This window comes from Chiloscyllium punctatum, chromosome 20 (genome assembly GCF_047496795.1).
Source record: "Chiloscyllium punctatum isolate Juve2018m chromosome 20, sChiPun1.3, whole genome shotgun sequence".
Taxonomy (NCBI): Eukaryota; Metazoa; Chordata; class Chondrichthyes; order Orectolobiformes; family Hemiscylliidae; genus Chiloscyllium; species Chiloscyllium punctatum.
The window spans coordinates 56,964,896-56,992,158 of NC_092758.1; the positions used below are offsets into that span (position 1 = coordinate 56,964,896).

Consider the following 27,263-nt stretch of genomic DNA (forward strand, 5'->3'; position numbering starts at 1 on the left):
TTTCTCTTTGGGTTCTATCCCCACCAATCGTTTACTCGTTACCCCCTCCCCACCCTAACTTCTGCATACAAACCGAATTTTCCTAGCTGCCATCAATTCTGAGGAAGGATGACCGGACTCAAAACATTAACTTTGATTTCTTTGCACAGATGCTGCCAGACCTCCTGAGCTTTTCCCACAACTTTTGTTTTTATTTCTGATTTACAGCATCCAGAGTTCTTTTGATTTTTGCGGAATTAGGATATTCTGCCTCAGAACGATGGCCCTATTAGAGGCCAGCAGTCCTGTAGCATTTTGCTGCAAAGACATTCATCATTTGATCAAGATTTGTTTAAGGTTCTGGGCAGGGTTTAGGTTTACAAGAGTCTAGGGTGGTTGAGGGGACAGAGGGAATTCAGAGGATTCAAACCTTTAGCAGGCTCAAAGGTGCATTAAAACTGAGAAACTGCCAGCCCCCACTCGATAATCAGCACACATAGCAACATTTGCCCAACTGACTGTTTGACATGTGTCTTTCCTACTGCTGTGTCCAATTGCAGTGCGAAGAAGCCATCCTGTGGGCCTTAACTGCCTACTTAAATGTTTCAACTGACCCACTGGATGGTGGTCAGTCCATCTGTTAGATTTAGAAAGCTTTAGTTGGCAGGTTAAAATGCAGTCCTGTGTTTGGTAAATTATATTTCATCCAGCTGATGGAAAACAGAAACCTCACGCAAGTTCCAACACGACGACTCCATGGAAAATAACCAGGAAATTCAAACTGTCCCCCTGTTTCCTGGAACAGTTCCAACATAGTTATCCACAAAATATTATCCAAGAAGAAACCCAATTTATGGATAATTACCCAATTGACACCACTTATCTTTCACAAAGTGACCCTAACCACAGAGTCAATGACCCTCCTTTACCAACCAGCTACAGCCTCTGACCCAATTCCTTCAACCCAAATCTGTTGCCTCGACACTCCTCACTCACTTAATCCATCGGTCATACTGGCCACCCTAACACTTTCCTCAACTAAACCAGTTATGCACTTAATCTTCCTCCAAATTTCCTGATCTTTTGATGAAGTATCCTTCAGAAATGATGGGTCAACAGGCAGAATCATGGCCCCTTTATATGGCACTAGCTGCTGTACTATAGCTGTGTTTCTAAGTTCCTTTTGGAAAGCTACAGAACTAAGACAAGAATGTTCTATTTGTTTGTCAGGATTGGAAGTAGGGTTTCTGAGCCTAAGACCTGCGCCACAGTATGCTTCTCAATCTAATTCATTCTAATTTTCCATCCAAAACCAACTTCTTGTATCAATCTTCCTTAGCACTCACATCAATCACCAGAATCATAAAATTTCCACACTTTACAATGGTTTAATCTATGACTATTGAGGCAAAATTATTTCAGCAACTGTTTTATAATTCAAATTACATAAATCAGAGTATATAGTTTTTTTTAAAATTGGTGCTATGAAAATGTTACTTCTCAGTTTTCAAATTCCATTTAATTTATTTTACCTGTATAGACAAGAATCCTACAAGAGTGGATGGATAATGTGCATTGAAGTGTTCGTCTTTCATAGTTAAACAAACACAAACATGCATGTGTGCACAAGTACCAATTTTCTTCACGTAACCATAAGTGGCGTGCAATAATATACAAACATATTTTTCTGACTAGTGTGCATAAGAATGAACAATTCTATACTGCAAATGCTAAGAGTACCAACTGTCCACAATAAAACATGGATGTGTTAGTCTTGTTGATTCTAGGCAGGGGTTTAAAGTCTCTGCTGCAAAATATTTCAGGAAGGCAAACCATTCAACTCTTCCTGTCCACTGCTGATTCAGTCCCATTAATATAGGCTGGAAGTGGTTGATGCCCACTGGGCTACCCATTGGTAGACCTACTGAGAAAGTTACCTGTCTAATTAAGTAGCAGCTAAGGGCCCCAACCTGTATCCACTATCAAATCTGGGCAGTACAGAATCACCACTGTGCTGATTCTCCTCTGCTGCTGCCTGTGCCAGACCCTCCAACATCGGAGTCTCTTCTGCCATCGCTTCACTGCTAAGAGTGCAGACCCAACTAATGACAAAGACGTTATATCAGGCACCATCTTTCGCCGTTACAACCATCTTCAATGTAGCAGCCACCAATTCAGGGTCCCGCACTCACCCAAAAAAGCAAGCAAACACTAACTCCAGTCCACACTGGGTTCCCTCTCCTCCGCCGATACCTTTAGTCTCTGAAGAGCTCTGATGGCAAGAGAGAAAAAGAGAAAAAAAAAGAAACGAAAAGAAAAGTGGACAGCATGGATGAGCCCTGGCCGCAGGAGCGCTATTCCACCACCATTTTGGAACCCTTTCGAAATAATTGTGAATACAAATAATCCCTTGGTACTACTTCAATGAACATCCAGTATCCTCAACAGTATTTATCAATCATTGTAGAAACAGATTATTTGGTAACTTCACAGTGCAGTTTCTGGGAGTTTGCAGTCTGTGCTGTTGGCTTATTTAGAACAGTAATTGCAACTCATAAAAATATTTAATTTTCTGTAAAAGATTGTTGATGCTCTGTAGACATGCAAGGCACTATGTAATGCTAGTCATTCTTTCAGATAGATAGTAACTAGCATTTGCCTGCTGGTTAGGGGTGTATCAAAGATTTCTTCCTTATTCAGACTCAATGCAAGTATCAACTTGCACTAAGTTGGACAAAATTAAAGCATACATCCCTCTGCTGAAATTAATCAGGTCACAGAAAATAAAACTTTTTGTTAAAAACATAAGCTTTGCCTTTGTAGGTTTCGTTTTCCAAAGCTTTCATCCTATTCTTAACTTGATTCTCCATATGACTAAAACACATGGAATATTCCATGTTAAAAAGAAATGGTTCTGGAAGAGATAAAGTTGAAGATGCAATGAGCTCCACCGAATTTGATGATGACAAAATCTTTGGGTGTAAAAGAAGCAGTCAGCACGAGATTCCAATGGAGACAAATGTGTCATCTCTGCCTTCTGATAGTTCTTTGTAATTATGCCTAATTAGTTAATGCAACTGGAATCTATTGCTAATATGCAATAGACAACATCTTGTTGTTAAGACAAGTTCCTCTGCTCAATAAGACTCGAAAGTGGCTTATTCTCAACCACTAATAATTAATAGGTACTTAGACTTAGTACACTAAAGAGATGGACAGGACTCCACTCTAACCACAAGCTGCCAGTGATTGGTACTGCAACACAGGACATCCCATCCTTGTGGAGATGGTTTCTTAAAGCATCCAACAAGTTTATCGGACATTAAATTTATGTTCCAGCATCATGAAAATAAGGCAAATTTAAAATAAATTTTCCTCAATTTACTTGTTTTAATTGTGCATTCCTTTGCAGTTTGGCTCAAATTCAATTTATCTGAGACCATGGCTATGACACCCAGATATCGGCACCATTTATTGCCAATGTAACTTGCTCAGTTAAAAAAAAAATGGATAATGGCAAATTTAAAACTGATTAACTGCAAATTTCTGAATAGTGGGATGGTTCACTTTCCCGCGTAAGAAACATACTTTTTTTCTTTACTGTTCTATTTTTCTCCTTCAAACTCCTGCCAAATTTTTCAAATAGAATTTGTTCAGTGATGTAGTTTCCAGACCATGTCAATCTTCACAACCTTTCAGAATTTTTGTTATTTTATGTCTAGCTTTCCAGGAAGCCCTGGAGATGAAAATCCCAGTTCTAGTTACTTGCATTAAAACATTTGCCAGACAAATCCTGCTGTTGTAGAAAACAAATTTTAAAAAAAGGCCAGCTCTTCGGAGACAAGTACCTGAGATTACAAGATTTCATAGCACTCAACATAATTAGGCCTTAAAAGCATCACACTGTAGTCGCAACTTTTTAGCATTCCAAACCGTGTAACAATGTAGCATCTTGAAGTCTCTACTGATAAATATAACCTTAAATAAGTTATACAGCCTCTTGTGGGCACTGCAAAAAATAAAAATCAAACGGTCAATGCAAACTTACAGAACTGCAATGAAAACTAAATTTAAATCAGAATATCATTACTATGGGTGATGATACACCTCAGCCCCTGCATTGCCCATCAGTCCCAAAAGACCTTTATTGTACCAGTGGATGTCAAATGCTCCTTTCAATGGACATCGGAGTATTAACATAACCACAAAAGAGTTGCAGACTATAACACCTTCCATGGCCTGTTGCCTGTGATGATGTCTGTTGATGACCACTTTGACCAGATCTACAAGCAGGCTTGCCTCAATCTTAAACATCCAAACAATGGACTGGAATAAAAAGAGCAAAGCATAGTAATCAGGTCTATCAGATGAAAATTTGAAATGTCTATGTGATAATGTTCTGCCTGTTACCTTAACACCAGCAATAACTTATCATCTTTAAATAATGCATATGAAATCATACAACTGTGTTTTACTACTGAAGGGTGACCTGATAGAGGTTTACAAACTTACAAGGTCAGAAGTCTTTAATCCAGGGTAGAAATGTCACTTACTAGGGGACACAGGTTTAAAGGTAGAAAGTGTGCGTTTAAAGGAAATGTGAGAAACAAGTTCGTTTTTTGAGCAGTGTGGTAAATGCCGAGAATGTGTTGTCAGAGGAGGTGATAGAAACAGATACAATAGCAATGTTTCAGAGGTATCATGACAGCTACATGAACAGGCAGGGAATAGAGGGATATGGAGGCTAAAGAATTTTTAGTTTAAAAAGGCATCATCTAATAGCATAGGCTTGTTGGGCTGAATAGCCCGTTCTTGTGCTGTACAGTTCCTTGTTCTAACCATGTTAATGTTATTGATCCAATCCCTTTCACATTTGGTCACATCAATTACTCTCAAGGCTATGTAAGGCGGAGTCGGCAGCTTAACAAAAATTGCCAAATGTACATAAATGAAAAATTCCTTGGGAATCAAGCAACAGTTTAACTACCTTCCATTTCTCTCTCAGGTTTCATCTTTCAACTCACCATAAGCTTTGCCTTAGAATTTACATTAATATTATGAATGTACGTCAACATCATTCTGATTTATGGACAATTTGCATTGTGCATCTGTGCCTAATAGAATGTGATGTAAATGATTAACTCCATTTCATTGAGTCTCGGCAGAACTGGGAAAGAAAGAAGATATTTATCTTAAAACGTTTGCTCTCAAGGTTAAGAGGCAAGCACTGACATGTGCAATAAACACAGTGGCACAGAAAATGTTTGTGTCATTATTTTACATACTGTTTTCTGCCATTTCCTTTTAAATAATAGCAATATAATTGCTATCCATTTATTTTACTGTTTCTGTCACTCCTGAACAAGTTCATACAGTGGTACTCCACTCCATGCTGTGGTCTTTCTTCTCCCTTGTCTTAGTGGCTATTATTTATGCAAAAGCTTGAACAACAACTTTTAAGAGGCAAAGCAATTTAAGAAACCATCACAGAGGAGATCATTTTTGTTGGCACACAATATCCACAAAAATACACATCAATCAAATCATTAGATAGCTCTTAAGGGGGAGGATGCAGACTGCAACAGACACGGAGACCATTTGGTATTGCTGCTGCTTTATCAATAGCCCACTTGTTAACTTTCTGATCTGTTATGTACGTTTCAGCCATCTAACATGTACACTCCCTGATCTTTCATGGGAGCCTAGTCTAGAAATTGTTTAAATTATTAACTGAATTCATGGATCCTGACATATATTATGTTTTAACTGGAGTTAACTAGACAGAAATTGTACTGGGCCAGGAACAGGAGAAAAAAATAGAAATGATGGCAGGCTTTGGCTTTTAGATTAAACCCAAAACGCATACTTAAACCTTTACTTGAAAGAAGGGCAATTTGGAGCAGGCCAGCATGTATTTGGCTTGCATTAAAATTTTAGGCTGGTGTTGCTGCTACACTCAAATAACCTAAAAGAACTGCATTGTTGCGTTATAACATCTGAATTGTACAAACTGCTACAGATATTCTAAGACGCATATATTAAAAGTCACAGAAAACCAAAAGGTCAGAGGCTACTAGAGCTGGCACACAAACTCACATCTGAAGATATCTCATGGAAATTCCTGTTGGAGACAGTTTCAGATTTTTTTAAAAATGCAACTTTAGATCAACCAAGATATGGCTCGATCGGAATTCAAATAATTAATGAATCCAAGATAGATGTTCAAAGTTTACTGCATCCAATTTCACTCTATGCAATATAACTAGGCAAGTCCATTCATGAAAAAAAATGCTTATTCTTCCAAATAAAGTACTGAAATTTACAACTTGGAACAAATTTCCTGGGCCACTAGCTACTTTTTAATTTCACCTCAACAAGTTTTACACGCTGGTGCTTTGTTACTAATATCGAAACCTATCCATTGTTATAAGAAAAAACAGCAAACATGAATTGAGGTAAAATTATCAACTTGTGCACTTTAATTATGAAGGCTGTTGAAAACTTTACACTCATGAATCCAGGAATTATCCATACATTAATGTAATAACCAAACTCTGCTGGATGATATAATAAACTAAAATAAAATCAGGAATATATGACCATAAGACAAGGAGCAGAAATGAGGCCATTCATTCCAGGAGTCTGCTGATAGGTTTCTCAACCCCATTGTCCTGTCTTCTTCCTGTAACCCCTGATCACCTGGATATTCAGGAACCTATCTATCTCAGTCTTTTACTCAATGACCTGGCCTCCACAGTCTTCTATGGCAATGACTTCTGTAGATTGCCCACACTCTGGCTGAAGAAGTTTCTCATTATCTCCATTTTAAAAAGGTTTCCCTTTACTCTAAGGCTGTGCTGTCAGGGTCTTGTCTCACCTACCAATGAAAACACCTTCCCAACATCTGTCCTGAGATATGGGGCCCAAAACTGCACACATTACTCCAAATGTGGTCTGACCAGAGCCTTGTAGCACTTCAGAAATATATCTCTGCTTTTATATTGAAGTTCCCTCAAAATAAATGCTATCTATGCATTTGCCTTTCTAACTGTTGACTCAACTTGCAAGATTACCTTAAAAGAATCCTGGTCCAGAACTCTCAAGTCTCTTTGCACTTCAGACTTCTGAATCTTCTCCCCATTTAGAAAATACATAAAAAGTTAATCATGGTCTGATTTACAAATGATATTATTGGGACATTGAAATGAGAATTGGGAAAATGAATTCAAATTTGGGAATTCAACTAAAGTCTATAATCAAGATCTTGAACAAGGAGAAAGTGAGGGCTGCAGATGCTGGAAATCAGAGTCAAGAGTGTGGTGCTGGAAAAGCACAGCAGGTCAGGCAGCATTAGAGCAGCAGGAAAATCAACATTAGGAATGAGGCTTATGGGCCGGGGGAGGGTTGTGAGAGATAAATGGGAGGGAGTGTGTCGGGGGGTGGGAGGTAGCTAAGAATGCAATAGGTAGATGATAGGTCGGAGAGGAGAGTGGAGCCCATAGATCAGAAAGGCAACGGACAGGTCAAGAGGGCGGTGGCAAGTTGTAGGTTTAGGACTGGGAATAAGGTGTGTGTGTGTGTGTGTGTGTGTGTGTGTGTGTGTGTGTGTGTGTGTGTGTGTGTGTGGGGGGGGGGGGGGGGAAAAGAGTGAGGAACCTGTTGAAATTCACATTAATCCTGTATGGTTGCAAGGTCCCAAGGCAGAAGATGAGGCATTCTTCCCAGAGATGTTCCAATCAACCAACCCCCTCCCACTCCACCAAGGACATGCAGGTCTTGGGCCTCCTCCATCGCCAAACCCTAACCACCAGACGCCTAGAGGAAGAACGCCTCATCTTCCACCTTGAGATTATGTGGATTTCACCAATTTCCTCATTTCCTCTCCCTCCACCCTATCTCAGTCCCAAACCTCCAACTTGGCACCACCCTCTTGACCTGTCCATCATCTTTCCCACCTATCCACACTTCCCTCCTCTCTGACCTATCACCTTCTCTCCCAACTTCATCTACCAATTGCATTCTCAGCTACCTTCCACGCAGTCCCACCCCCTCCCATTTATCTCTCACCTCCTCTGGCCTACAAGCCTCAATCCTGATGAAGGGCTTACCATAAAATAGGCTCAAGACTGCACAAAGCAAAAACAAAAGTGTAATATATGTTTCAGATCTGCTGATCTCCAGACAATAAGAGCAGATATACTTTTAAAACTCATGCATGGAGTTTCCTTGGATACCTTATTAAACTGGATTTGTAGGATTTTCCCGAACAGTTTGACTGGCAATTCCTCAGTTCTAAAAGACCTTTTCCAAACTCCATGTTGGAGGCAGAGTAGAAGACTTGGATGAGGTCAGACTTATTTGGATAACTATACAGGCAATATTGGATTAAAGCCATATCTAATTCCTGAGTAATTGTATCACTAACATTTATTGCCCATCCCTAGCTGCCCGTGAGATGTGTGATAGATATAGGACAGATGTCAGAGGTAGTTTCTTTACTCAGAGAGTAGTAAGGGTATGGAATGCTTTGCCTGCAATGGTAGTAGATTCTCCAACTTTAAGTACATTTAAGTTGTCATTGGACAAGCATATGGACGTACATGGAATAGTGTAAGTTAGATGGGCTTCAGATTGGTATGACAGGTCGGCGCAACATTGAGGGCCAAAGGGCCTGTACTGTGCTGTAATGTTCTATGTTCTATGTTAACGCCCTATCTTCAGCCAAATCAAAACCCCACAATGACTAAGAATGCATAATGCAACTTGCCTCAAAGACAGAAGTCCATGAATCTGTCGATACAATGGACACCCAGGAAAAACATTGCTTGAATTTAGCTATTTGATCTCAGCTCCTAATTGCACAATATTCATTTCCACAAAGGTAAGTGGTTTCAAATGTTTGCAGTTTCTCTACTGATATAAAAAAAGTATGGGGAATTGACATTTACATTCCTCTGTAGATTAGATTAGATTAGATTAGATTACCTACAGTGTGGAAACAGGCCCTTCGGCCCAACAAATCCACACCGCCCCGCCGAAGCGTAACCCACCCATACATCTACATCTACCCCTTACCTACACTACGGGCAATTTACCCTGGCCAATTCACCTGACCTGCACATCTTTGTAGTTAAGAGACTTTTCCTTTTTTAAAAAAAGTACAAGTTAGAAATGAATTACCATTTTTATAAAATTCTCTTTAAAACACCTTATTGTCATCATACTGATGTATTGTTCTATACACTGGGAAGGGCTGTTGGGAGGGACATAGCTGGCACGAGGAGGAAATTTTGAACTTACCATTTCAAAAAGGTTCCATTATGCAGCGTATGGTCCATGACACTGCTAAGTGCCATGAACTATGAATCTTTGAAACGATGGCATGACTCCATGGAAGTTGCAGATGACTGAAATATGCCTATCTTTGCAATCTACCAGCAAAAGGTCAAAACTACAAGTTTTAAGCTTGGGACCTAAATCAGCCCACACATTTCAATAAAAAAAACAACCTAATGAAAACTGGAGAATAGGAATGGCATTTGGAATTCCAGAATCTGGACTTGTCCATCAGTTTGAACAAGCTCCTGAATCATCCAGACCAATTTCTTTGACTAATAACAGCAACATGCATCCACTCAAATTTTAAAACAGCTGCAAAATGCCTAATTCATTTTGGAATGTAAAAAATACCTTTGGTTTGAATGCTAAGTTTGCCAAGATCATTTGTAACAATATCAATAAGAGCTGTGTCAAACCTTGGAGGAAATTTCCCCTACCTTGAGAGTGGTGAGAGAAGGCGAGAAGGGGAAACAATAGGGCTGGTTGGCCCTCAAATGAAACTCCCTCTCCTCCTCCCTTCACCAATTAAGTAATGGGTGAGAATGCCCATCAGGCATTTGCCCATCTTGCCAATTATCAAACCACTTGGTCAATTAATAAACATTTATAGGGCTTCAACTCACCACATCTCTGATCATCTACCTTCCCTGCAGGCATGCATTGAGGCTAGTTACTCAATGGAGCCTCTAGTTGGCTAGCAAATTCTACCGATCCAGGATGTCATCAGAGGCCTGTGACAGAACGAGATACTCATCCTCACTGCTAGTCAACCTAATGAGCTGATCGGTGGGCAATCAGGTGACTTTTCTCAGTGATATGGATGATGTCTTAGTCGTCCCTGTAAAATATCCACACTTAAAATCACATCCTCCAAACTGAACCAGCTTTCTCTCAGCTAGGAAAGAAATCACAGATCTGATACCCTAATAGCCAAAATTGGCATCCTATCCCGAAAAATATTACAACCAAGTGTTTAAAATCAAAACCACTGGCTCAAGGATTTAACATAAATCAGAAGTAAAACATTTCCCTGGGATTAAAACTGGATGGATTGTGAAGAAAAGCAATTTGGACAACAGAAAGAGACAAGACTAACAATGGCCAGCCAAACTATTTCTTCATCAGTAACAATGTTTTAAAAGGATGGAGAAGTCTCAACACAAAGCTGAGAAACAGGGCCCACAGAATTCTAAACCAATTTCTAACAACAAAAAATTAATCATGCCTTGCCCTTTCAGTGTTTGTATCCACCCAAACCTTTAAATACACACTTTGGTGCCATGAGTACAGATGAAGGTTTGCCAAACCCATATTTTTGTTTACCTGTACCTTCAGAATGAATGGAACGTTTGTTATGCACTAGTTTTGTTGAGCATGCTCAAACAAATATATTGATAATTGCTACATTCAATAATGTAATTATTTTATGTCATAGTGAATTATAATGTGTCTTTCAGAGAAAATGTAAAACGGACAATACTGAATCAGCAGTCCAGCTTACATATTTCCCAATATATATTTCCATTATCATGAAAAGCAGACTGCCAATTTGCTAATGCCAATTTACACTTCCTTATAAAGGGCACAATCTAACCCACTGCTTTCAAACAGGGTAAAATTCTGAAAGAAAAATGTACTGCCTTCCTTTCACTTATTTCACCTCCCACCCCATCCCTCAATTGTCTTGGTCATCTGAACTTACCAACTTCCCTCTAATGCCTCAAATGATGTTCTTGTTTTAAATCAGAGCATCTGAGCAGCAATTTTCAGCAGGAGAGGAGGGAAGCAACAGAAAAAGTCTTTTTTTCCCCAAAAAAATCACTTCTTTGTAAAATTGTTTTTAACCTGAGCAGTATCTGGCCACATGGTGCTTTCCATAAGCTCATGTTGACCTGAAGAACAATGTGGATAATGCTAACAGCATTGTGCACAATCGTCCACAGGCAGAGGAGCTGTTGCCCTAATTCTGAGCATAGCAAAAAAAAAAAAGACATCGCAGCAAGTCATTCATGGAAGGCAGCTAGCAAATATAACAGAGAAGCTGTTACGTGCAACCAGGATACCATCTGGAGAAAATTTGCAGCATTGCTCCAAGTTACCTACCAGATGCTTACAATAATTCTATTAATGTAACTCTATTTGTTCCAGGGATGTGTGCAGTGTTGCCAAGACCATACTCTGCCTCAAGAAGGTAATGGACTTTTACTTCCAATTACCCAGTCCTTAGTATTTTTGCTTTCATACTTGTCTTAGGTACTGAATTTCAGACCGTTGGCCAAATGATGATAAAGAAACATGATATATGTTACAAATTAAGAATGTTGTATTGGCAAGGAATGTGGAGGTTAAGGTCTTCAAATTATTTTTCTGGACTTGTGTTTTTGCTTGGTCTTGGAAGAAAATGTTGCTAAACTGCTTGGCAAATTGCTACAGTGAATCCTGTGGATTATAAAAATTCAAGCATGTGATGGAAGAGATGGATCCTGGTGGATTTATGTTAATTTTACAGTCCTGAAAGCTATTAAGCATATCCACATGGGATATGTTTCTGAGTGAAGCAACAAGTTATCTTATCATGACAAAGGCAATGACAGACAACCATCTAACCTATTTCAAATCATAAGAATTTTTACATAATAAACAACCTGTTTTTTTTTAAAAACACCTTCTGTGACCATTTTGAGAGAGAGATACCTGTTGCTTTTGTGAACAATTCTGGATTTGATGGATGAAGGTAAGAGGAAGGAAGAATGGATAAAGACAACTGTCTCCTATATTTATGATTTGGAGATGCTGGTGTTGGACAGGGGTGGACAAAGTTAAAAAAATCACAACACCAGGTTATAGTCCAACGGTTTTATTTGGAAGCACTGCTTCTTTATCAGGTGGTTGTAGAATATAAGATCATAAGACACAAAATTTATAGCAAAAGGGCTACAGTGTCATGGAACTGTAATGATATGTTCAACATATTTAGATTAAGTCTTTCATCTTTTAGAATGGGATATGCTAGTTTCGGTTCTTTAATATGTAAATCCCATTACTACTTTTAATGTTACATTCCCAAAATAGCTTTAGCTTTTCTAACAATAGGGGCCATCTCAACTCAGACAAGGTGTGAGGTTAAAGTCTGTCTGTGTCCCGGTGTTGAGTGAGATGGCAGAATTCTGCAGAATACATCTTATTTTGCTCAAAAACTGCATTATTCCATGTAAGATTCAGTAAGTCCCACTTTAGAAATAGAACCAATCTCACTCAACACTGGAACACAGATTGACTAACTTCACACGTTTAATGAATTGTCTGAGTTGAGATGGCACCTATTATTTGAAAAGCTAAAGGTATCTTGAGAACGTAACTTAAAAAGGAGTTCTGGGATTTACATATTAAAGAACCAAAACTAGCATATCCTATTCTAAAAGATGAAAGACTTAATCTAAATTTGTTTAGTATATCATTACAGCTCCATGACACTGTAATCCTTTTGCTATAAATTCTGTGTCTTATGATTTTATACTCCACAACCACCTGATGAAGATGCAGCGCTTCGAAAGCTAGTAGTTCCAAATAAACTTGTTGGACTATAACCTGGTGTTGTGTGATTTTTAAACTTTATCTTTTATTTATGTCTGTGTCATTTGGTCAGATTCACATTTGTTGGACAGACACCTCAGAATTGTAATTTATTAACAAATAGAAAACCCCAATGGTGGGGGAAATGTGATATTTATTTCCTTGGTAATCCAACCACCAAAAAAAATCAAACAAGTCATGTATACAATATCGAAATAAGATCTCCTAGTTAAAGCAGATACCAGGTAACATTGCCAAACATCACATAAATCACTTGTTTCCATTGTGTCCTTCACTGGACCAATATTCTGGAATTCAGGTATGAAAGAACCATTACTATAAGGACTGAGTAGCTGAAAACACAAGTTCACCACTATCTCAGAGGAAAGTAGTGGTAGACTATAAATATGGCTTTGCCAATACTATCCATTCCGTAGATTAGTTTGATGGATTAGTGTAGGACTCACCCAACTCTGATTAAATAACAAAACGTTTCTTCCTAAATTAAAACATCAGCCACTCAAAGTATTTCATGCTTTCTAATGTGAGCACTGAGTTGCCCTGTGAGCCTAAAATATAACTTCAAGTCTTTTCTTCCGACCCAAATTCTTGATTTCAGTTTCAAGAGTTGCACTGCATGACTCACTACAGTGAGACAAGACTCAAAGGACAACTATATTAAATGCATGGATTAGTCTCTTCAGTCATTATCAAAACACCATATCCATAACTCTAGACCCCATCAACTTGATGGCTACATGTCAATCGGCTTGAATAGATGCTATTTTAGTCCTAGAAGAAATGCTTCTGAAGCAATATTCAAAGTTCATTAATATGGTAATTTAAAACATATTAATCCAATCTTTGTTTTCTTTTTAATAAATCAATTTTTAAAATCTGAACAGAGCTTTGTACTTGGCTGCGTTGTGTTCTCCATCAGTTGGGGAAAGAGATCTGCGGCAGACATCAAATAAAGCTGCATTATTTGCATTATGGACATTGTGCCACAGATTAGCAAGGCAATAAAAAAAAGTAGCAAAGCAAGCACCAGACTCTATTTCTAGAGGGCCAGCATTAAAAAGGGCAGTCATGCAAAACCGACACCAAACCATTGTTAGAACACATGTAGAAACCTACATACAGTACCATATCATGAAAAGGATATACAGCTAGTCGAGAGGGTGCTGAGAAACTTGAAAGGATGACACTAAAAATGCATGAGTTTACATATTAGCAAAAAAGTCAATAGCCTAGACCTGTTTTCACTTGATAACAGGCTAAGGGGTGACATAGCAGAAGTCTTTGAGAGTCTGGAAGGCTTTGACACAGTGGATGCAGAGATATTGTTTCCTCTTGTGGGGAACAGTGCAACTAGAGGCTGTCAATTTAATCAGTCACAAAGAATCTAATGTGATAGTTAGAAGGAACTTCATTACCCAAATAGTGGTGACAGCATGGAACACACTATCACAGATAATAGTTGAAGTAAATAGTACAGATGCATTTAAGGAGGAAGGTAGAAAAACTTTAAAAGGCATAAGGGAATTGAGATTTGGATTTGGATTTTTAAAAAGGCGATAGGAAGCTTGAGTGGAACACAATCGCTGGCATGGACTAGTTGAACTGAATGGCCTGTGTTTGTGATTTTTATCCTGTTTTAATTTTTAGTGATACTGTGGCAATATCACTTGCGTACTGCATGCATAAAGTCAATTTTCAGTTTCAGTTCAGAAACAGCACAGCCTTCACTGTGGAGACCAGCTTTTGTGTTGAAAGTTAATCAAAATAAAGTACTGGATAGAAGATGGAATTTTAATAATTATGTTCACATCAAAGCTCAGAACATGGACTTCCATCTTCTTTCTTCACCATTATTCAGTGCTTTAGATTAAAAATCTACCTGAAGATTGAAGAATCTGCTGTAGCGCCTGTAGATAACCTCTGTGGAACCATTGGACCATGTGACTTGAATAATGTAAACCTGAAAGAAGAAGAAACTGATCATCAGGAGATAATGATATCAACTTAAGATCATGCAATGTTAATACACAGCATCACTTCATTGAGCCACATTCTAACTTTTTTACAAATGTAACTGCAAATATTCAAGTTCATTCCCCGCAGCCAGAGTGACCAGTTTACCTGCTCTAGACCATTTATAAATGATATTTGCTGATACTTGGGACCTCTGGCCCCCAAACCTCGAGGTTCTAACAGCATGGTCTTCACAGCCCTTGGTGGGCCAAGACCTGGAAATCAGAATGGCACTGAGAATCCTCAAATCTGTGCCAAGTGTATCTGCAGGAGGCTAGCAGAATCCTTTGGAATACACCAGTTCCTCACTTTCAACAAGCTTTCATAATTATTAAGCTCTAACTTTGCTTTGCAACCTTTGCCCATTCCTTGCAGGACTCTCAACACCAAAGACTCAATTAAATTTGAAGTCTACTAGTTCAGTTGCTTCCACTATCTCTATGCAGGTTGATATACAGAATAAGTTGAGATGTATTGACCTCCTGATGGATAAACATGGGATGCAAACCAAAGATGATAATCTAATACTAAATCTCAAGTCTGTGACATAAGACCTGCGTACTGTTAGAGAGCAACAGCTAAAGGTTTAGCATTCCATGTAAAAGTTCTGGGCTCAGGTGAGGGAGTACGGGTGCAGTACATGGTGATGGGAAGAGAGAAAAAAAATTGGATACATGCTCTATTTATTCTGCACTGCAACCAGTACAGTTGAAATCAGCAAATTCAACATCTTATTTAATGATAGACCAGATTAAGTTTAATGATCATCACAATAATTTATTCTTAATAAAATTAAAGGAAACATCAACATAAATGTGCAAGTTATTTATGCATTAATTACTTTTATCCTGATGAAAGCAGCCTAAAATTACCTCTACCATGTAGATAATTGACAAGTTAAAAAAAAAGTCTGGTTCTGCATTGAATTATTTACCCTTGAATATATTTATCCTTCAACCAAGCAACATGGCAAAAGGATCCCACTAACTATGAATGGAAGCAAATACAGCAGAAAATTCTGGATGTAGGTTTGCTCGCTCAGCTGGAACGCAGTAAGTGGGTTTAGTGACATACATGGTTCCTGAGATGGACTACAAACATCCTGCTCCTGATCGACAACCAGTTCTGGTGCATTTACAAGTATCTGGAATTGGTCATGTTTCCATTATTCTTATTAGGTGCCCTAAAACATCTGTGTCACACATGTTGTGAATTGCAGATGATTGAATACTTTGAAATATACCTCAGCGGGAAACATTGAGAATTAAAGCACACTATTACAAGGCAGACCAGGTTGAGAATTTCACTGCTGAAGTTAAAGAGTTAAAGCATTCATAAATAATCAGCTGTCTAAATTAGTGAATTACTAGCTTTAATCACAAATCAAACTCAATAAAAGAATAATGGTTACTCAGTGTGTTGTGATTTTATCAATCTCAATGGAACTGGCAAAACAGGACTGTCTCAGTTAAAAGACGTCAGTATTCACTAAAACCAGAAAACATGAAGGAGTTTGAAAGCCACATCCTTTCAGCTTCCAGTAAAATGAAATAATGACCCCTATGTTGGAATTAGGTGGTTGGGAGAAAAAACCCTGACAGATTCTATCAATAGCTCTCACTGAGTAATGGGAAGCGTCTCCTGGCTAGTAATCAACTCTCCACTCAGTGACCAGATCATCATTTTAAAAGGGCCAGAGAGTGGGGAAGGTGGTATATTTTGAAAAAAAAAGACTGCCACACAAAACAACATCTTGTCACATACAAAGACTGTTGGCAAGGTACAAAACCTTTTGATTATTCAGGAATCTGTGTAGACAAGAAATCAGGTCCACCCTGTAGTCTCATTGAAAGTGATGGATGCTACCACTGGAAACTAGGATATTTTCGGCTTCGGGTTAAACTAACAGTTTTTGGATTTGTGGCAAAAGATTAGGTGTATGATCTTTGGTAGTGTTCTGAGGCAAAAGGTTGTGGATTCAAGACCCAGTTAAAGGAGTTGGATACAAAATCAGTACCAATACTTCAGTACTGGTCAGAGGCAACATTTCACAGAAACCCCCTCAGTTCCCACAGGTAGACGTAAAATGCTCCATGTTGCATTTGGGGAAGATTTCTACCAGTGTCCTGGCCAATATTCCTCTCTCAAATCAACGTCACTAAAAAAAAATCTGGAAAACACTGCTGTTTTTGAAAGTTGTATGTAAGTTAGCTGCAGCGATGCCTAAATTACAACAGTAAGTGCACTGTAAAAGTGTTTCATTGGCTGTAAAGTGCTTTAAGCAGCCTAATATTGTGAATGGTACTATATAAATGCAAATGCTTTTTATTTAAAATTCCAAAGGAGCAGGGTCAATACTCTGTCAGGATTCAATATATCTCAAAGACAAGGATACCAAATTTACTCACGAAAGCATCAAGCACTCTCAAGAACATTAAAATTCAAACTAAACTTCTCTCTATCAGGGTCATAAAAATGTTCCTTGAACCTAGTTGTGAAAAGTACCCTACAAAAATATCATGAATTTGTAATTATCCCACTTCAGACATATCTTAGCTAGATTAAAATAGCCACACCTATTAATATAAGGACTTAATCAAGTCAACCTCATTTGATCCAAGAACCCTATCAAACTGTATTAGTCAGATTAACTTCTGACTTGGAATTCAAAGGACACCCTGCAGCAAATAGTCAATATTCACTCATGAGTTCAAATACATTGCATATTATGCAGTTTTAGTTTGAATCTCAGGTAGCCATGTGGCGAAAGGATCCCAGCAAACATGGTCGCTCATACTAAGTTGCTACATTTGGAATTCAAGCTGTGAAAATGGCTCGCTCATTCTCCATTTTAAATCTTTTTCACACAACAATTATTTCAAATTGGTGTATGTAACCTTTACTCCAAGTCCTTGACATTATTCTGCAGATACCATCGGAACACACAAAATCAGTTTAATAGATAGTGGTTTCACAGCACTCAAAATACCATTCTCCAAAACACTCTAGCACCCATATCTCATAGCAACTTGACTTCTTAAAAAAGGTTACTTTGCTGCCTAAAGGCTGAGCACAAAATTGAATATTTCTTTACACAAAATGATTTAGCAACTTCAGTTAGAGAACAGACATTGATTGTTAACTGCAAACTTCCAAATGATGCTGTTCTTTTCAAATGAATTGTTCTGCACTGTCATTAACTACATGAAAACAGCCTTACTACTGACATGCATTAATGATGCGAAATGCTGCATTTGTGCAATAGACAGAAACTAAACTCCAAAAGTGAAGTCTTGTAACTACATGTAGAAGTACCTTTTTAAACAACTTGATAATTGTTCCTTTCTCCAAGTCAACCTCTCTGGCACTGAAAACTAATCATCATGCTGTTACAAGTGTGAAGCCTTCAGGTATCAATTGTTGGAAATTTTTTAAATGTCAGTTTTGTTAAATAAGTATTTTTCTTTGCCCCTTTAGCCAATCTTTCTTGTCCTCTACATAGGTTTTGACACTGAATTCATCCAGTCTAACTTATACTTCTTTTGCAATCGTTGCGCTTTTTATTTCAAAACCTTTCAATCAGATTGCTTATGGAAATGCAGTGCTTATCATGGTTCACTCAAATTCCACATGCCCTGTTTTCCTACTGCACTATTATTTAATTGCTCTTTCAGCAAAATCATTCAGAGTTTGAACATGAATAGACAAATCTAACTGATGACAGATGGTGTCAGATGTCCTACTGCAACAAAATGTGGGCCATTAAATTTCCAGATATTTCAAACAACTTATACAGGTCCTTTAACATAATGAACCACCCTGATGTTCTGTTGTAGGACAAAATATGGCACTGACCCATACAAGCACAATGAGGTCAAATCACCAAAAGCTTCATTAAAGACATCGTTCAAATCAGTATATGAAAAGAGAAATTGAAATCGTGAGGTGGAAAGCAGCGAGAAGGGTTCAAAGCCTGAGGCCTAGACAACTAAACACATAATTAAAATCAGAGATTTACAGGTCTGAATTACAGTACAGCATCTCAGAAGGTTGTGGAGCTGAAGGGATTATAGAAATAACAGCATTGCCAAGGTGGGATTTTAAAACAAACATAAGATTTGTGAAATCAATTCACTACTGGACCAGAAACCAATGTAGGTGAGTATGTTTAGATTTGATAGAGAAACTGGGCTTGCTGAGAGTTTAGACCAGGGCAGCAAAAGTTTTGGATGGCCTCTAGAATACACAGTAGAATGCTAGAGTCCAGCCAGCAGTACTTTGGAATCAATTAAGCTGTGTGGGCAGCATGGTGGCACAGTGGTTAGCACTGCTGCCTCACAGCGCTGGAGACCCGGGTTCAATTCCCGCCTCAGGCGACTGACTGTGTGGAGTTTGCACGTTCTCCCCGTGTCTGCGTGGGTTTCCTCCGGGTGCTCCAGTTTCCTCCCACAGTCCAAAGATGTGCAGGTCAGGTGAATTGGCCATGCTAAATTGCCTGTAGTGTTAGGTAAGGGGTAAATGTATGGTTGGGTGGCGGGTCGGTGTGGACTTGTTGGGCCGAAGGGCCTGTTTCCACACTGTAATGTAAATCTAATCTAGAACTTAAAAGATACAAATGAGGGTTTTCAGCAGCTGATAAGTCAAGAGAGCAATAAAGTTAGAGACGTGGATGTAGGCTCTCGTATTGATGGTATAAATTTGGAAATATTTACAATATTTTAATAATACCTAGACAAAATGTGAAGAGAATTAATCAATGAACATACAATTTCTTAAAATTTGTACAGGCACAAACTATACATTTCTCCTTTTCAATTTTTTTTTCAAAGCAGCGGCAGACCTACAAACTCGACAGGTGATATTCCACATTCACTTGTACTCTCTCCATACTTACAATGCAGTAACCAAAGCACTAGACATTAAAAATGCCCAAAATGTTTGGAGAATGAGCAAAGACTCATTTCATTTCCTACAAATAAACCTCAGTCTTATAGTTAACACTCGTTTGATACAAACATGGTCAATGTTCAGTTATTAAAAAGTCTAAGGCAAAATCATATTTATTGCCTCAACAGTAGTCATAAAATTGACTAGTGCAGGGTACAAATATCATCTTCATTCTAATGAATTCACCTCCTCAGCCCATCTTTGATCAGGCAACTTCAGAAATACACAGACAGCATGGTGACTCTTTAAGCACATTCTCCCCGTATATGTGGGTTTCCTCCGGGTGCTCCAGTTTCCTCCCACAGTCTAAAGATGTGCAAGTTAGGTGGATTGGCCATGGCATATGCAGGGCTACATCTATTGGGTATTGAAGTGGGTCTGGATGGGATGCTCTTTGGTTGACTCAATGGGCTGAATGGCTTGCTCCCACACTGTATGGATTCTCTGCTTCTATCGTGGATACAAAAGCAGGTCAGAGATTGAAATTGTCCAATCAGCAACTCACCATCTGAGTGCTCAAAGTCTGTCCACAATTTGAAAGGTTTAAGTCAGGAGTGAGATGGATGCCTGCCACTAGCTTAGACAGGTGTAGTTCCAAGAAACTCAACATAATCACGGGCATCTGGCTGTCGACTTGCATCCCATCTAGTACCTTCAACATCTACTCCTTCCACCACCTGCACACAGTAGCGGTGTGTAGCAATTGCAAGATGCACCACAACAACTTGCTAAACCTCCTTTGATAGCACCTCCCAAACCAAAAAAAGACCGCCACCTAAAAGGACAAAGGGCACACAGGAACAGCATCAACTACAAGCTCCCCTCCAAGCTGCTCAAATAACTAATTTGGAACTTTTAATCCAGCTCAGAACTGTCTGAAGCGGAATAATGACAACTTCATGGCTTGCTCCTTCCGTGGGCTAGGTCATTAATCTGGAATTTGATCCCTGACAGCATTGCAAGAACCCCTCCACCAGATGGACTGGAGTTTTTTAAAAAAAAGGGGTTCATCACATTCTCAGGGGCAATAAGGGATGAGTAACGAATGCTAGCCTTGACTGCAACACTAATATCATGTGAATGTCAAACAAAAACATGTATGATGAAAGATCTGCATCTATTCAAATGCTGCAACAGACTCACTCTGAGTTGGGGAAAATAAAAAATAATATGAGATAGTAAAACAACAGCAGATATCAAACCCTCACTAGAACTCTAACCATTCTTCAAAGCAATTTTAACCGAAGAAAATCCAAGCTTTCATTTTAACTGCAGGAGTGCAATGTCATCAGAGACTGACTCGCTGAAACTAAACATTGACACAATGCAATCAGTTAAATCCAGAAAAGTAAGGACATAATTTTGACCCAAGTTCAACATTAAACTAATTTCTTTGAATGAATACAGTGGGAGCCCTCTTAAGGCACAGATGTAATGTCCCCCTGAACCTGATTTCAAGTCCCACCTGCTCCAGAGATGTGTCGTAACATCTCTGAACATGGTGATTAGAAAAACAGGTTGAAGGAATACAATGTTCAGGAACCTACAAAATCCTCTTCCTCTATTAAATCAAATGGATAGATTTGTTTTTTTTTTAATGGCTTGCTTGTCTTAAAGAATTGTGAAAGGTTTCTAGTAAGTTTTCTTCACTTGTGTCAGGTGCTGAGGGCCACGATATCAATTGTCTATTATTGGAAAAAGTAGGTGATTGCTGCAACTAAAGCTCAGATTGTTCAATTTGAAATGTAGCAAAGATGGATAAGATTTACACTGACATCTTCAAATGGAGAAAACTCTTCCAATACTTGAAGAACCATGAGCTATTTTCCACATAGTTAATCATTCTCTCAATCCAAGCCAGCAGCTCATCAGAACATTGTCAAGCTCCAAATCCCAACAAAGTGAACTTTTCTATACATATTGCTTCACCGTGTCTGCCAAGTTTCTACTGGCATGCTTGATCAAAAAAAAAATCTGGGAATTTCACTACCAAGAGGTAGGGAAAATACTTACTTGGAGCTCCCAGTAAAACTTAATTTAGTATAAATTAATCAATGTAATGTTCCAAAACAAGTTTGAGCTCAATTATTGGGTAAAACATAAATATTAAGTGTTTTTCCAAAACATCTTAATTTTATAAGAAGCTTCTAAATAACAAATCTTAACCATTTATTCCCAGGTTGGATTGTTAGTCTGTGCTGAAGTCCCCCACGTTGCTGGAGGCATACAGTTGGCCTCAGCTATCCAACATTCTGGAAAGACCGGCCAGTTTACAAAACTGGGCGGTTTACAATTGAGGACGGCACTGGCTAACTCACATAGTGAAGTATCCATCAACTAACTCTCAATAACCGGGCTCATAAAAAGAATGAATTACCTAAAAGTTACCGATGACTATGGAATGATTAATTACCATAACATGCTGCCGTCAGCACAAAAGAGAAAGTCAGGGAACGCTAACCACACATTTTAATGTATGTGGTTCATTCCCAAATGTGATTTGTCGGCGAGGACATACCGTGGATTCGACAAAAAGGTGAGTCCCATACGCATCCCAGCATATTTTAGGCAGCTTTATTTTGTTTTAGCGGTGAAAAACCTGATGTGACTTTAAAAACGGTTCTTGCAATGACACTCGAAATGAGCAGCTGGGCTCAGGGAAGGGAGCATTTCAGAGAGTGAAATTAAACAGTGGACCCACCCGGGATCTGAATTAAAACCAAGTCCCTATTTTAGGCTGGGTCGTACGTGTCTATGTGCCTCTACCTCAGGATCATCGAAATTTGCGGTAACTAACTGAAAAACTGCCAAGTGGCACACTTCCTATCCATGCTGGCCGATGCCGCTCAAAGGAAGCGTTTCATGTCTGAAAAGCTTAAATCTGTTACAAGCCTCCCCTCCTCATCCAGCCACAGTTAACAGTTCGGAGTTTATCAAATCTGCAATTTAAAGTGCTCTGGCCTGTAAAATCACCTGGCTCAACTTCGAGTTTTGACTCTGTTCACATACCTCGGAGCTAGACAAAGTTAATCAGATGGTTATTATAATTGCAAAAACCTATATTTTAATTGAAAGCTAATTCTGAATTATTAGCAGTGCAATAGGTGCAACGGAACCCGTAGGCAGTCTGATGCTGAAAACTATCCATAAGATTAAATCTTTAAACTCAATAAAGTTGCATTGCCCAAAAACTAACCACAAGGACTCAACAGCGTTCTCTTTGCTGTTAAAAGCACCCGATAAATTCAGTAAGTCTAGAAATTATTGCCTCACGTACATAATGTTTATTCGGGATCCGTCTTTTCTGCACGTCCTGCACCTTCACGTCTACAATAGATGATCGAGGCATGATCCGGCCGCACAAAAGCCAGCTCCACAGCCGCCTGCAATCTCTACCGTACTTCGGCGATTCCTCATCCGCCGACCTCACTGACTGCTCCCTAGTCCTCCTGCACTCTTAATTCTGCAGTACCATCAGACTCACGGTTTTGTTTTCGCTCAGTCCGACTATAAGCTTTCCCAGAGTAGCAGACGAAAGAGAAACAGGGGCAGAATCCGCCCAAATTCACGTCACTAGTCCAGCCCATTTCATTAAAGGAATCCGTTCCACTGCGAAGCTGCCAACTGCGGCTTGCTTCAATCTGATTACATTTCAACCAAGCAAAAAGGTCACTGACCTTAAACGTTTATTCTGTTTCTCTCTCTCTCTCTCTCTCCGCAAATGCTGTCCTTCCAGTTTATGTTTCAGATCGTCAGTATTAACAGTCTCTTGCTTTTGTTCGAAAATAACTTTGCTGGATTTGAGAAAAACAACGCGGTGAGCTTTTTTTTCTATTGGTAAGGGCGGTGGCATTAGCTACAATAATAAAGCACTTCTACCAGTGTCGGGATGAGTATGGACACCTTCATAGAGTCAAGTTGTAAATGTGCTACTGGGAACTCATACTTCACAACAATGCAAAAACAAAATTACTGCAGAGTCAACCATTTAAGTAAACTCGAAATAGGGATCCACAGTCGGCCATCGAGCCTGGCTGTGTCACAAAACCATAAATTGCTGGAGAAACTCTGGTCTGGTTATACCTATGGGGAGAAAACAGATTTAACGTTTAGAGTTCAGTGAGCTTTCTTCGGCAGTTTGGTTACCTTCACGGCTACTTTACCCCCAGCATAACCCTTGACGCTTTTGTACATCAAAAATCTCTAAATCAGACTCGAACATACTCAAATGACTCAGGAGAGTTGAGGGCCATATTATTGCTAAACTATTAATACAGAAACATCGGCTAATGTCCCCGAGGACCTGACTTTGAATCTGTCATGGTAGATGGTGGAATTTGACATCAGTTTTAAAAAAGGAACCAAGAGTCTAATGACAAATCATTATTGACAACTAGTCAAATCAACTAGTTGCATTTCAATTTCAATTAAAGAAAAGATAGGTTTTTGGATTTTATATATAATAATTTTATTTATAATAACCATTTGATTAGCTTTCTGTTCAGCCCCGAGCTGTGTGAACAGAGTCAAAAATCGAATTTGAGCCAGGTGATTTTACAGGCCAAAGCACTTTAAATTGCAAATTTGTTAAACTCCGAACTGTTAACTGTGGCTGGATGAGGACGGGAGGCTTGTAAAGATTCAGCCTTCCAGCATGGAAAGGAAGTTTGCCACTTGGCAGTTTATTTTATTTAATGATACTGAGATCGAGGTTACGTAGATAGGTACGACCCAGTGTAAAACAGGGACTTGGTTTTAATTAAGATCCTAGGTGGGTCCACTGTTTAATTTCACTCCCTGAAATGTTCCCTTCCCTGAGCTACCTGCACAGTTAGTGTCATTGCAAGAACTTTTTGCTATAAATTCTGTCTTATGATTCTGGTCCACAGCTACCTGATGAAGCACCGTTCCAAAAGCTAGTGCTTCCAAATAGACCTGCTGGACTACATAACCTGGTGTTGTGTGATTTTTAACATTGCAATAACCGGTAATCAAGTCAACTAGTTACATTTCCAAATGAGTTTTTAATGTCACATCAAATTTTCAATGCTAAAACAAAATAAAGATGCATATAGAAGTCACCTTTTGTAGAATTCACAGCATGTCCTCACAGATGAATCACATTTGGGAATGAACAACCTACACTAAACCATATAGTTCGTGTTCCCTGAAGTTCTTTTTTGTGCTGATGGCAGCATGTTATGGTAATTATTTTCTGGATTAGTGGTGCTGGAAGAGCACAGCAGTTCAGGCAGCATCCAAGGAGCAGCGAATATCGAAGTTTCGGGCAAAAGCCCTTCTCCACTGTCATCGGTAGCTTTCAGGTAATTCATTCTTTTATGAGCCAAGTTATTGAGAGTTAGTTGATGGATACTTCACTGTGAGTTAGTCAGTGCTGTCCTCATTTGTAAATCGCCCTGACCAGTGTTTCCAGATTGTTGGATAGCTGAGGCCAATTGTATGTCTCTGGCAAGAATCTAATGAGATTGTCAGGGAAAAAAAAAATTAGGTTCACTAATGTTCTTTAGGGAAGGTTATTGTGTTCATGCCTGGTCTAGCCTACATGTGACTCCAGAACTGCAACAATTGGTTGATTCTTAACTGACCTCTGGGCAACTTGGGATATACCATGAATGCTGACCCAGCCAGCAATGCCCCAATCCAACGAATGAATTTAAAAAAAAGCCATTCCTAACACTAATACACCTCAGAGCAGAGACCCCTCCTCATCTCTGCATTAAATGGGAGACCCTTATTTTGTAAGTCTGGGTTCCTTAGGTCTAGACCACCATGAGGGCAAATATCCTTGTCAGTATTTGCACTGCCAAGGTCCCTCTAAATGCCAATGAGAACAGGTCTAATTTGTTCAATCTTTCTTCATAGGATAACCACTTTTTCTAATGAATTACCTTTATACATCTTCTCTCATCTGTCTCCAATGTAAGAATATTTCTCCTGAAATAAGGAGACCAAAACTGTACACACTATCTATTAGGCCTCACAGATACTCTGTACAGTTGTTGCAAGACTTTCCTACTTTTAGATTTCATCTCTGTCATAATAAAAGGCAAAAACTGACAGCAATGTTGGAGTTCTGGACACAGAATGAATACAGTCAAAAAACTCACTTTTTCATTACTCCATATAACAGTATCTAATTTAAAGGAACCAAAATATCATCAGCCATAAAGTTATCTATACTAACAGACGTCCATACTACAGACCCATACACTCACACATACACTCCCACATGCACCTTCTCGCAAACTTATACCCCTTTACACTCACTCTCACACACACACACAGTCTCTCACAGACATTCATAACCCTGCCACCGCACCCCCCTCCTCCCCCACACACACACCCACCCACACCCAAATGCAGACATATACATAAGCTTGTGGGATGAATTTGTACTTGCAGAATTACACTTTAATTTTACATTGTAATTCAAAAACTGCATGAATCCATGTAAGATTCTGTAAATCCATTTTTTAAAATTAGAATCGGTCTGACCATCATGGCACAGACAGTCTCACACCAGGTAGCTCACACCTTACATGCATTATCTGGACCGACATGACCCCAATTGTTAAAGCTCACTTGAGAATGTAACTTTTAAAAAAGTTTTACGATTTAATTATGAAAGAACTGAAACCAACATGGTCATTCTAAAAGATGAGAGATTTAACAAATAATCCAGGTCTTTTTCAATATATAATTTCAGTTACATCACACTGTAAACTTTTGTTATGAATTCTGTGTCTTACGATCTTATACTCCTCAACCACCTGATGAGGGAGCAGCGCTCCAAAAGCTAGTGCTTCCAAACAAACCTGTTGGGCTATGTGTGTGATTCTTAACTCTACACTAAATAAAGCATTGCCAGGATGCACTGCAGTGAATCAAGTCATGTTATTACTTTTGATTGCAAATTCAATGGCCCCATTTCCAAGTAAATGTAAATATCTGGGATAGGACTAGGTAGCGTGACACAAACTCTCCCATTCTTGGTTAATCTGGCAATACTCATTGTCTAGAATCACATTTGAAGAAAGATCATTTGGATAACATAGTAATTATTGGAAACGTACATGGCTAGAACATGGCACTATAATAAAAATGTAGATGGGCTCAGGTCTTTATCTCCCATTAGCTGACTTTCATAGGTCTTGAGGACATGAATCACAAGCAATAAGCCTTTTTGATAATAGTGTGCAGACACTACAAATAAGAATTTGTACTTTATTTCCCTCCCAAGCAGCAGCAGATACATATGGATACTTTTATTTGCAGCACAGTAAGAAACAGGAAATGCATGGCTGGCTGGTTTAGGCTGTGTTCCATATTACAAATATCCAGAGTCTGGTAACAAATGTATTCATAGGACC

General features: G+C 38.9%; 1 protein-coding gene across 4 annotated transcripts in view; it reads right to left on the reverse strand.

Annotated features, from left to right (window-relative positions):
- The window catches only part of sh3pxd2b (SH3 and PX domains 2B), a 353,494-nt gene that overhangs the window by 315,153 nt on the left and 11,078 nt on the right, over positions 1-27,263 (reverse strand). For 2 of the 4 annotated variants that reach the window (XM_072590959.1, XM_072590956.1), the window contains exons 1-2: positions 23,150-23,418; positions 14,792-14,872 (exon numbers count right to left, since the gene is read on the reverse strand). In XM_072590959.1, coding sequence (XP_072447060.1) covers positions 14,792-14,872; positions 23,150-23,221 — 153 coding nt within the window. In that variant the 5' untranslated portion in view covers positions 23,222-23,418. Of the gene's footprint in view, positions 1-14,791; positions 14,873-23,149; positions 23,419-27,263 lie in introns of those variants that run through there. The other 2 variants (XM_072590958.1, XM_072590960.1) reach the window with 1 other exon arrangement.